The sequence below is a fragment of the Ranitomeya imitator genome, chromosome 3, assembly GCF_032444005.1.
Source record: "Ranitomeya imitator isolate aRanImi1 chromosome 3, aRanImi1.pri, whole genome shotgun sequence".
In the NCBI taxonomy this organism is placed as follows: domain Eukaryota; kingdom Metazoa; phylum Chordata; class Amphibia; order Anura; family Dendrobatidae; genus Ranitomeya; species Ranitomeya imitator.
The window spans coordinates 489855301-489867594 of record NC_091284.1 but is presented as its reverse complement, the minus strand read 5'-3'; the positions used below and the strand labels follow the sequence as shown (position 1 = coordinate 489867594).

Below are 12294 nucleotides of genomic sequence, written 5' to 3'. Positions count from 1 at the left end.
GCCTAAAACTAAACATGGGGAACTTGTTAATGATCTCAAGGCACCTGGGACAACAGTCACCAAGAAAACCATTGGCAACACATTACGCCGTAAAGGTTTAAAATCCTGCAGTGCCCGCAAGGCCCCCCTACTCAAGAAGGCACATTTTCAGGCCCGTCTAAAGTTTGCCAATGAACACCTGGATGTTTCTGTGAGTGATTGGAAGAAGGTACTGTGGTCAGATGAGACAAACATTGAGCTCCTTGGCATTAACTCAACTCGCCGTGTTTGGAGGAAGAGAAATGCTGCCTATGATCCAAAGAACATTGTACCCACTGTGAAGCATGGTGGTTGAAACATTATATTTTGGGGGGTCTTTCTCTGCTAAGGGCACAGGACTACTTCACCGCTTAAATGGAGAATGGATGGAGCCATGTACTGTAAAATCTTGAGTGATAACCTCCTTTCCTCTGCAAGGACATTAAAAATGGGTCGTGGCTGGGTCTTCCAGCAAGACAATGACCCAAAACATAGAGCCAAGAAAACAAAGGAGTGGCTCAAAAAGAAGCACATTAAGGTCATGGAGTGGCAGAGCAAGTCTCCAGACCTTAATCCCATAGAAAACTTATGGAGGGAGTTGAAGCTCGAGTTGCCAAGCTCAAAATCTTAATGATTTAGAGATAATCTGCAAAGAGGGTGGACCAAAATTCCTCCTGACATGTGCGCAAACCTCATCATCAACTACAAAAATGTCTGACTGCTGTGCTTGAGAACAAGGGTTTTGCCACAAAGTATTAAGTCTTGTTTGCCAGAGGAATCAAATACTTATTTCTCACTGCAAAATGCAAATAAATGTATATAATTTATACAATGTGATTTTCTGGATTTTATGTTTGACATTCTATCTCTAAATGTTAAAACTAACCTACCCTTAAAATTATAGACTGTTCGTGTCTTTGCCAGTGGGCAAACTTACAAAATCAGCAAGGGATCAAATACTTATTTCCTTCACTGTACACACACTGTATGTAAAATCTAAACAACATGGATAATTTTTATAGGCGAAGTCCTCTATATGGATGTATAAATGGTTCAATTTGGGTATTGGCGGTGATGTACTCCATTTACATTTTGGATTTGTCTTTTTAACTTATCAGTTGGGTTGGTCATCGGGTTCTCCTTGTTTCTTTTCTTTACATATAGAATGATAGAAAAAAAAATCAGAACTACTGGAGTCTAGATAGTGGGTGATGTTTGCGTTACAGATTCTGATCATTTAGATAAGCGTCCTTTTTCTTAACCTCCTTTGCTCTATAAAATTGTGAAATAACCAATAATAAATTATTAAATGTAAGTAAGTATAAACAATAAGTAAAGAATATACTGTAAATAATAAAAATAACTGAATATACCATATATACTCGTGTATAAGCCGAGTTTTTCAGCACATTTTTTGTGCTGAAAATGCCTCCCTCGGCTCATACACGAGTCAATTGTCCCAGAAGCCGGCGGGGAAGGGGGAGCGGCGAAGCACCAGGTCACAGAGGCAGGAGCCGGCGGCTGTGGGTGAAGCCTGTGCCGCAGCTGTAATAGCGCACAGTGGCAGCTGTGGCTGCAGGCTTCCAGCACAAATCCTACTCACCTACCGGCGCGCCCTCGCTGGCGCTGCATTTCCTTCATTCCGGCACCAGCAGCACTTCCTGTGCCGAGTGCTCGCGTGGCCCAACTGTTAAATATTAATTATTTATTGAATTATTCTTATTCTCAATTCTGTATTGAGCACATTGCCTCCAGCTGACATTACAAAAAGCTATTTCTGTATATGTAGCTCAGAGTATAGAGAGGACACGTGGTCTATGGGACAATCACAGCTCTTAGGAGGAGGGGAGGCTGTTGTGAATTCCACTCTTGGGCTCCCTCCGGTGGTTGTAAGTGGCACTTTTGTGAGTTCTGCTCTTGGGCTCCCTCTTGTGGTTTCTAGTGGTATGGCTGCTCCTTGGAGTTAGCTGTCATCAGCTGCCTCCACTTATCGTCTCTTCTGCTCGGCTATTTAAGTCTGGCTCTTTCTTCAGCCAGTGCCACTTGTAAATGGTTCCTGGTTGGATTCACATCTCTTTGGAGTTCCCTGTTATCCTGACCAGTTCAGCTAAGCTAAGTTTTTGCTTGCTCTTTTCTGTCCATAGATTGTGGACTTATCCATTCTGTGCTTTCTATGTTTATCCAGCTTATCAGTGTGAATTAATTCTGTCTTGCTGGAAGCTCTGGGAGGCAGATTTGCCCTCCACACCTTTAGTCAGGTGTGGAGATTTTTTGTTAACTCTGCGTGGATTTTTGTAGTGTTTTATACTGACCGCACAGTTTTCCATCCTGTCCTATCTATTTAGCTAGACTGGCCTCCTGTGCTCATCCTGGTTTCATTCTTTGTATGTCTTTTTCCCTCTCCACTCACAGTCATTATTTGTGGGGGGCCAATCTATCCTTTGGGGATTTTCTCTGAGGCAAGATAGTTTTCCTGCTTCTTTCTTTAGGGGTAGTTAGCTCTTAGGCTGTGACGAGATGCCTAGGGAGAGTTAGGAGCATTCCACGGCTACTTCTAGTGTTGTGTTGAGCTTAGGAACTGCGGTCAGTACAGTTACCACGTCCTTCAGAGCTCGTTCCATGTTGCTCCTAGACCACCGTATCATAACAGTACAAGTGGCCAAAAATGAATTAAATGCATCTCAAAAGAAGGAAAAGAAAGTTCTGAACCATTTTTTTTTCTGTGCTTTGGTTTGTCTTTTTTTTTTCTTTTCCTCTTGATATCTGGGTGGTTCAGGATATATGCTTTGGCATGGATGTTCAGGGTTTGTTTCCTCATGTGGATCAACTTGCTGCAAGAGTACAGAGTATCCAGGACTATGTTGTCCAGACTCCGGCTTTAGAGCCCAGAATTCCTACTCCTGATTTGTTTTTTGGGGACAGATCCAAGTTTTTGAACTTTAAAAATAACTGCAAATTGTTTTTTGCTTTGAAACCCCGTTCTTCTGGTGATCCCATTCAGCAAGTAAAAATCATCATATCCTTGCTGCGTGGTGACCCTCAAGACTGGGCTTTTTCTCTTGAAACAGGGGATCTGGCATTATTGAATGTAGATGCATTTTTTCAAGCGCTCGGATTATTGTATGACGAACCTAATTCTGTGGATCATGCAGAAAAAACCCTGTTGGCCTTGTGTCAAGGTCAGGAAGCAGCAGAGTTATACTGCCAGAAATTTAGAAAATGGTCTGTGCTCACTAAATGGAATGAAAAGGCTCTGGCTGCTATTTTCAGAAAAGGTCTTTCTGAAACCCTTAAAGATGTTATGGTGGGCTTTCTTACGCCTGCCGGTTTGAGCGAATCTATGTCTCTAGCCATTCAGATTGATCGGCGTCTGCGCGAGCGCAAAGCTGTGCACCATATGGCAGTGTCCTCTGAGCAAAGTCCTAAACCTATGCAATGTGATAGGATTTTGACTAAAATAGAATGGCAGGAATTCAGACGTCAGAATAGGCTGTGTTTTTACTGTGGTGATTCGGCTCATGTTATCTCTGATTGCCCTAAGCGTACTAAGAGAGTCGCTAGGTCTGTTACCATTAGTACTATACAGCCTAAATTTCTCTTATCTGTGACCCTGATTTGCTCATTGTCGTCCTTTTCTGTCATGGCATTTGTGGATTCAGGCGCTGCCCTGAACTTAATGGACTTAGAATTCGCCAGGCGCTGTGGTTTTTCCTTGCAGCCTTTGCAGAGCCCTATTCCTTTGAGGGGCATTGATGCTACACCCTTGGCCAAGGATAAACCTCAGTACTGGACACAGATGACTATGTACATGGCTCCTGCACATCAGGAAGATTGCCGTTTTCTGGTGTTGCATAACCTGCATGATGTTGTTGTACTGGGATTTCCATGGTTACAGGAACATAATCCGGTGCTGGATTGGAAAACTATGTCGGTGACTAGTTGGGGTTGTCGAGGAGTACATAGTGACGTTCCTTTGATGTCAATTTCCTCTTCCCCCTCTTCTGAGGTCCCTGAGTTTTTGTCGGATTTCCAGGATGTATTTGATGAGCCCAAGTCCAGTTCCCTTCCTCCACATAAGGACTGTGATTGTGCTATTAACTTGATTCCTGGTTGAAAGTTCCCTAAGGGCCGACTTTTCAATCTGTCTGTGCCAGAGCATGCCGCCATGCGGAGCTATGTTAAGGAATCTTTGGAGATAGGGCATATTCGGCCCTCTTCGTCACCATTGGGAGCGGGTTTCTTTTTTGTTGCTAAGAAGGATGGCTCCTTGAGACCCTGTATTGATTATCGTCTTCTTAATAAGATCACAGTCAAATTCCAATACCCCTTGCCTTGGCTTACTGATTTGTTTGCTCAGATTAAGGGGGCTAGTTGGTTTACTAAGATTGACCTCCGAGGGGCATATAATCTTGTTCGTATTAAACAGGGTGACGAATGGAAAACTGCATTTAATACGCCCGAAGGCCATTTTGAATACCTTATGATGCCATTTGGGCTCTCTAATGCTCCATCTGTGTTCCAGTCTTTCATGCATGATATTTTCCGCAATTATCTTGATAAATTCATGGTCGTATATTTGTATGATATTTTGATTTTTTCTGATGATTGGGAGTCTCATGTGAAGCAGGTCAGGATGGTGTTCCAGATCCTTCGTGATAATGCTTTATTTGTGAAGGGGTCTAAGTGCCTATTCGGAGTTCAGAAGGTCTCTTTTTTGGGTTTTATTTTTTCTCCCTCGTCTATAGAAATGGATCCTGTTAAGGTCCAAGCTATTCATGACTGGATCCAACCCACATCTGTGAAGGGTCTTCAAACATTTTTGGGCTTTGCTAATTTCTATCGCCGTTTCATTGCCAACTTTTCCAGTGTGGTTAAGCCCCTTACTGATTTGACGAAGAAAGGCGCTGATGTGACGAATTGGTCCTCTGAGGCTGTTGAGGCCTTTCAGGAGCTTAAACGCCGATTTACTTCTGCCCCTGTGTTGCGTCAACCGGATGTTTCTCTTCCTTTTCAGGTTGAGGTCGACGCTTCTGAGATTGGGGCAGGGGCCGTTTTGTCTCAGAGGGAGTCTGATGGTTCTTTGATGAAACCGTGTGCTTTTTTTTCCAGAAAGTTTTCGCCTGCGGAACGCAATTATGATGTCGGCAATTGGGAGTTGTTGGCTATGAAGTGGGCGTTTGAGGAGTGGCGACATTGGCTTGAGGGAGCTAAACACCATGTTATGGTTCTGACCGATCATAAGAATCTGATTTACCTCGAGTCGGCCAAGCGGCTGAATCCTAGACAGGCTCGATGGTCCCTGTTTTTCTCCCGTTTTGATTTTGTGGTCTCGTATCTTCCGGGATCTAAGAATGTTAAGGCTGATGCCCTCTCTAGGAGTTTTTCGCCTGATTCTCCTGGAGTCCTGGAGCCGGTTGGCATTCTTAAGGAGGGGGTGATTCTTTCTGCTATCTCCCCTGATTTGCGGCGGGTGCTTCAGGAATTTCAGGCTGATAGGCCTGACCGCTGTCCAGTGGGGAAGCTGTTTGTTCCTGATAGATGGACAAGTAAGGTAATTTCTGAGGTTCATTGTTCAGTGTTGGCTGGTCATCCTGGGATTTTTGGTACCAGAGATTTGGTTGCTAGGTCCTTTTGGTGGCATTCCTTGTCGCGCGATATGCATGCTTTTGTGCAGTCCTGTGGGACTTGCGCCCGGGCCAAGCCTTGCTGTTCCCGCGTTAGTGGGTTGCTTTTGCCTTTGCCGGTCCCTGAGAGGCCCTGGACGCATATTTCCATGGATTTTATTTCGGATCTTCCTGTTTCCCAGAAGATGTCTGTTATCTGGGTTGTTTGTGACCGGTTCTCTAAAATGGTCCATCTGGTACCTTTGCCTAAGTTGCCTTCCTCCTCAGATCTGGTTCCATTATTTTTTCAGCATGTGGTTCATTTGCATGGCATTCCGGAGAATATTGTGTCTGACAGAGGTTCTCAGTTTGTCTCTAGATTTGGGCAGGCCTTTTGTGCTAGGATGGGCATTGATTTGTCTTTTTCTTCGGCGTTTCATCCTCAGACTAATGGCCAAACTGAGCGAACTAATCAGACCTTGGAGACCTATTTGAGATGCTTTGTGTCTGCTGATCAGGATGATTGGGTGTCTTTCTTGCCGTTGGCCGAGTTTGCCCTTAATAATCGGGCTAGTTCGGCTACTTTGGTTTCACCTTTCTTTTGTAATTTTGGTTTTTAGCCTCGTTTTTCTTCTGGGCAGGTTGAGCCTTCTGATTGCCCTGGTGTTAATTCTGTGGTGGACAGGCTGCAGCAGATTTGGACTCATGTGGTGGACAATTTGACGTTGTCTCAGGAAAGGGCTCAACGTTTTGCTAACCGCCATCGGTGTGTTGGTCCCCGGCTTCGTGTGGGGGATTTGGTTTGGTTGTCTTCTCGTCATGTTGCTATGAAGGTTTCTTCTCCTAAGTTTAAGCTTCGGTTTATTGGTCCTTATAAAATTTCTGAAATTATTAATCTGGTGTCTTTTCGTTTGGCTCTTCCTGCCTCTTTTGCCATTCATAATGTTTTCCATAGATCTTTGTTGCGGAGATATGTGGTGCCCGTTGTTCCCTCGGTTGACCCTCCTGCCCCAGTGTTGGTTGAGGGAGAGTTGGAATATGAGGTTGAGAAGATTTTGGATTCTCGTTTTTCGAGGCGGAGGCTTCAGTATCTTGTCAAGTGGTAGGGTTATGGCCAGGAGGATAATTCTTGGGTTGTTGCCTCCGATGTCCATGCCACCGATTTGGTTCGTGCTTTTCACTTGGCTCATCCTGATCGGCCTGGGGGCTCTGGTGAGGGTTCGGTGACCCCTCCTCAAGGGGGGGGTACTGTTGTGAATTCCGCTCTTGGGCTCCCTCCGGTGGTTGTAAGTGGCACTTTTGTGAGTTCTGCTCTTGGGCTCCCTCTTGTGGTTTCTAGTGGTATGGCTGCTCCTTGGAGTTAGCTGTCATCAGCTGCCTCCACTTATCGTCTCTTCTGCTCGGCTATTTAAGTCTGGCTCTTTCTTCAGCCAGTGCCACTTGTAAATGGTTCCTGGTTGGATTCACATCTCTTTGGAGTTCCCTGTTATCCTGACCAGTTCAGCTAAGCTAAGTTTTTGCTTGCTCTTTTCTGTCCATAGATTGTGGACTTATCCATTCTGTGCTATCTATGTTTATCCAACTTATCAGTGTGAATTAATTCTGTCTTGCTGGAAGCTCTGGGAGACAGATTTGCCCTCCACACCTTTAGCTATGTTCACACTCTGCAGATTCCACTGCGGATTTTTCCGCAGCAGAATTGCAAAATCCGCAGTGAAAACCCATCGCGGTTTTTACTGCGGATTTATCGCGGTTTTTACTGCGTTTTCTTCTGCGGATTTTCATCTGCAGTTTTCTATTGGAGCAGGTGAAAATCCGCAGAAAAGAAGTGACATGCTGCGGAATGTAATCCGCAGCGTTTCCGCGCGGATTTTTCTGCAGCATGTGCACAGCGTTTTTTGTTTCCCATAGGTTTACATTGAAATGTAAACTCATGGGAAACTGCTGCGGATCCGCAGCGGTCAAATCCGCTGCGGATCCGCAGCAAAATCCGCAAAGTGTGAATATAGCCTTACACTCAGCGACGCTGCAGCGATACCGACAACGATGTTGATCGCTGCAGCGTCGCTGTTTGGTCGCTGGAGAGCTGTCACACAGACAGCTCTCCAGCGACCAACGATCCCGAAATCCCCGGGTAACCAGGGTAAACATCGGGTTACTAAGCGCAGGGCTGCACTTAGTAACCCGATGTTTACCCTGGTTACCAGCGTAAAAGTAAAAAAAACAAACACTACATACTTACCTACCGCTGTCTGTCCCCGGCGCTCTGCTTCTCTGCACTCCTCCTGCACTGGCTGTGAGCACAGCGGCCGGAAAGCAGAGCGGTGACGTCACCGCTGTGCTTTCCGGCTGACCGACGCTCACAGCCAGTGCAGGAGGAGTGCAGAGAAGCTGAGTGCCGGGGACAGACAGCGGTAGGTAAGTATGTAGTGTTTGTTTTTTTTACTTTTACGCTGGTAACCAGGGTAAACATCGGGTTACTAAGCGCAGCCCTGCGCTTAGTAACCTGATGTTTACCCTGGTTACCAGTGAAGACATCGCTGGATCGGTGTCACACACGCCGATCCAGCGATGTCAGCAGGGAGTCCAGCGACGAAATAAAGTTCTGGACTTTCTTCAGCGACCAACGATCTCCCAGCAGGGGCCTGATCGTTGGTCGCTGTCACACATTACGATTTCCTTAACGATATCGTTGCTACGTCACAAAAAGCAACTATATCGTTAACGATATCGTTATGTGTGAAGGTACCTTTAGTCAGGTGTGGAGATTTTTTGTTAACTCTGCGTGGATTTTTGTAGTGTTTTATACTGACCGCACAGTATTTCATCCTGTCCTATCTATTTAGCTAGACTGGCCTCCTGTGCTCATCCTGGTTTCATTCTGTGTATGTCTTTTTCCCTCTCCACTCACAGTCATTATTTGTGGGAGGCTAATCTATCCTTTGGGGATTTTCTCTGAGGCAAGATAGTTTTCCTGCTTCTTTCTTTAGGGGTAGTTAGCTCTTAGGCTGTGACGAGATGCCTAGGGAGAGTTAGGAGCATTCCACGGCTACTTCTAGTGTTGTGTTGAGCTTAGGGACTACGGTCAGTACAGTTACCACGTCCTTCAGAGCTCGTTCCATGTTGCCCCTAGACCACCGTATCATAACAGGAGGCTTGTCACGTGGGGGTCACCCCCTGTCTTCACCATCATTCTCCATGGAACTCACATAAGGAATGAACAACTGGTAGCCATGATTCTACTCCATGAAAGAAAGATGACTTCTACTCCATCTCAGAAATTATGAGGAACAAATGCTGAAAGGAACAAATGGACAATCTGTTCATAACTATTTCATCTATTTTTAGGTTTTGCTGCAATGTGGTTTTTCTGTGGACAATTCAATAAACCACTACACTTTTTAATGAAAATATCATGACATTTTTTCTTTAAGAGTAACGCACCTGGTAAATAGTCCTAATTAAATAAATGTGCAAAATAAGCATATTTAACACCCACTCATTAAGGTAATGCACATGCATGTCTCTCCACTCCCATAGGCGTGGAGTGCATATTCATTACCTTAATGAGCGCGGCCACATGACCGCTCAGCCGGAAGACAGAGCTATTGGCACTGGAACGAGTGAGATGTAGTGCCACCGAGGGCATGCAGGCAGGTAAATATGATTTTTTTTAACAGGAATCATGCATACAAGGATAGGGGGATGGGGGAGCCATGCATACAATCACAGGGACGGAGGAGCCATGCTTACCAGTACGGGGATGAGGGGGACAATGCATACAGGGCTTATACTCGAGTCAATAAGCTTACCCAGTATTTTGTGGGAAAATTATGGGGCCTCGGCTTATCCTGGTCATATACCGGTTATATTGGTCAGCTTATACTTGAGTATATATGGTAAGTAATTGAAATGTTGTAAAATGTCAATAAAATGCAGTACACCTGATACATAAATGGGTATTCAAATATGATAGACTAGATGGAGGCCCGATGCCATCACATCGGGAGGGTGGTAATGTCACGATGATGGCAGTCTTTGCAGCATTGAGAATCTCTCCCCCCCATGTGCTCACCTACCTATCCACTCTCTCCTTCCCCATGTGCTGACTTCTCCTGTCTGTTCTCTCTTCTTTGACCTGTCTACCCCATGTGCAATGGGCAATGCTTTTGTCCCAGCAATGCTGTTGTGTTGTGAATTCTGCTCTTGGGCTCCCTCCGGTGGTTATGAGTGGTAGTGCTGCTGTCTTGGGATCGCAGCATTTATCAGGTGTGTTCACTTTTTGCAATTTGGACTCAGCTATTTAGTCCTGCTTGATCCTTTAGTCAGTGCCAGTTGTCCATTGTTTTTGGAGGATTCACATCCCTTTCTGGTCTCTCCTGTTTGCTGTGCTTTTCAACAAAGATAAGTCCTGGCTTTGTTTCTGCTGTCCACATGCTGTGGGCCTTATAGTTCAGTGCATATTCATGTTTTGTCTTGTCCAGCTTGTCTGTGAAAGGATTTTTTGCAGCCAAGCGGTATCTCTGGAGATGCAGATATACCCTCTATGTCTTTAGTCAGATGTGGAGTTTTGTATTTTCTGTGGTGGATATTTTCTAGTGTTTTAATACTGACCGCATAGTTCTCTGTCCTATTCTTTCTTTTTAGCTAGTAAGGCATCCTTTGCTAATCCTGATTTCAGTCTGCGTTTGTCATTTTCCTCTCCTCTCACAGTCAATATTTGTGGGGGGCTGTCTATCCTTTGGGGATTTTCTCTGAGGCAAGATAGTTTTCCGTTTCTATCTTTAGGGGAAGTTAGTCCTTAGGCTGTGTCGAGGTGTCTAGGGAGTGTTAGGTACATCCCACGGCTATTTCTAGTTGCGCTGCTAAGTTCAGGGTCTGCGGTCAGTACAGGTACCACCTTCTCCAGAGTAGGTCTCATGCTGCTCCTAGGCCACCAGATCATAACAGTGTTGCTCTTCAAGAGTCTCATTTGCCCGTTGTTGTCTTCAACATTGTGGCTTTGCTACTTTCCTTTCATTGGCGTACTTTTTAGGAGGAGCCATGTTGATGTTGATATTTGCTTTTTAAAGAGGTTTTCCCACAAATGAAAGTTCATTTTAAAAATTGTGTGTCTGACTGTGTACAAAACAAACCACAGCTCCTGGGCAGGGGAGGAAGCAAAAGACAATACTGACATTACAGCAGGAGATGGCAGAGGATACATTTTGTGAGGTAAAATATTGTTTAAAAACAGTCAGTGAAATATTTTACCTGACAAAAGAAATCCTCTGTGATCCCCTGCTGTAATGTCAGTATTGTCTTTTGCTTTCTCCCCTGCCAAGGAGATGTGGTATGCTCCGTATACGTTCAGACACAGACATTTTTTTAAATGAACTTTCATTCGTGGGAAACCCCTTTTAATGTGACCGGCTACCTCTGCCTGTAGACACGTCGCGCATCTGCCGCTGGGATCAGCCTAATGATTCACTGCGCCTGCACAGAATTCGAGCAGGTGCAGTAAATCAGACCGCCGCCATCTTTGTGCAGATAGATAGCGGTGGTCACATTAAACCTACGCATGCTCTCCTCCTGTACAAAGATGGCAGTCAGTGAATCATTTGGCTGATCCTGGCGGCGGCGTATTCGTGACGGTGTTCCGCTGATGGTACCGTGCAAGAGACTGCGTACGGCATATACAGTGTTGTGTGCTTGTGGTGCATACGGCCTATACAGTGTGTGTGTGTGGTGTGTACAGCATATACTGTGTGTTTGTGTGTGGTGCGTACGTCGTATACAGTGTGTGTGTGTGTTGCGACGGTGATCCGCTGGTGGTACTGCGCAAGAGGCTGGTACCACCTGCAGTTTCCATATTGAGACACCCATCACTTGGGTGTTCCAATATGGCAGTCGGTGAACTTCCGCTGCTTGGAATTCAGGATGTGAAGACATTACAAGGTAAGTATATATTAAGATAAGTCGCAGACATTGCTACAGTTCAATTACCTTTCACTTTGAGCAATTTCTTTCCACATACACCATAGTTCTGCCCATTATACATATAAGTAATAATGTACATGTATACAGCCGAGTCTGATTGTTGTACAGAGGCAAATGATACTTCATTTGTGTTCTTCACATGCTCCTTACAGCCCTAAAAAAACAAGGACTACCTTTAAAGAGAACTTATCACTAAAATTTGAATCATTTATTTTAAAAGCTGATGTAACATTATTGACCCCGAAGCCTGTTTTTACCTTCCATATCAGGCCAATTTTTACAATTCTGACCACTGTCACTTTATGATGTCATAGCTCTGGAACGTTTCAATGGATTTCACTGATTCTGAGATATGAAATGACTTGTGTTTATTTGTAAAAAAAAAAAATCGGAAATTTGGCAAAAATGGAGAAAATTTTGCAGCTTTCAAACTTGTATGCCCTTAAATCAGAGATTCATGTCACGCATAATAGTTAATACATAACATTTCCGACATGTCTACTTTACATTTTTTGACACAATTTTTTTGGTTAGGAAATTATAAGGGTGAAAAGTTGACCAGCGATTTCTCATTTTGACAACAAAATTTGGGAAGCCATTTTTTTAGGGACCTCCTCCTATTTGTAGTGAGTTTGAGGGGCCTATATGACAGAAAATGGCAAAAAGTGACATCATTCTAAAATTTCACCCCACA

At 44.5% G+C, this 12294-nt stretch overlaps 1 protein-coding gene across 2 annotated transcripts in view; it reads right to left on the bottom strand.

Moving 5' to 3' along the window:
• Positions 1–12294, bottom strand: part of IL18R1 (interleukin 18 receptor 1) — a 182729-nt gene that overhangs the window by 141150 nt on the left and 29285 nt on the right. Inside the window, exon 2 of one of the 2 annotated variants that reach the window (XM_069757618.1) lies at positions 11607–11754. The exons of the other annotated variant lie outside the window; for it this stretch is intronic. Within the exon in view, the coding sequence (XP_069613719.1) occupies positions 11607–11679 (73 nt within the window). The 5' untranslated portion in view covers positions 11680–11754. The remainder of the gene's footprint in view (positions 1–11606; positions 11755–12294) is intronic. 2 annotated transcript variants of the gene reach the window in all.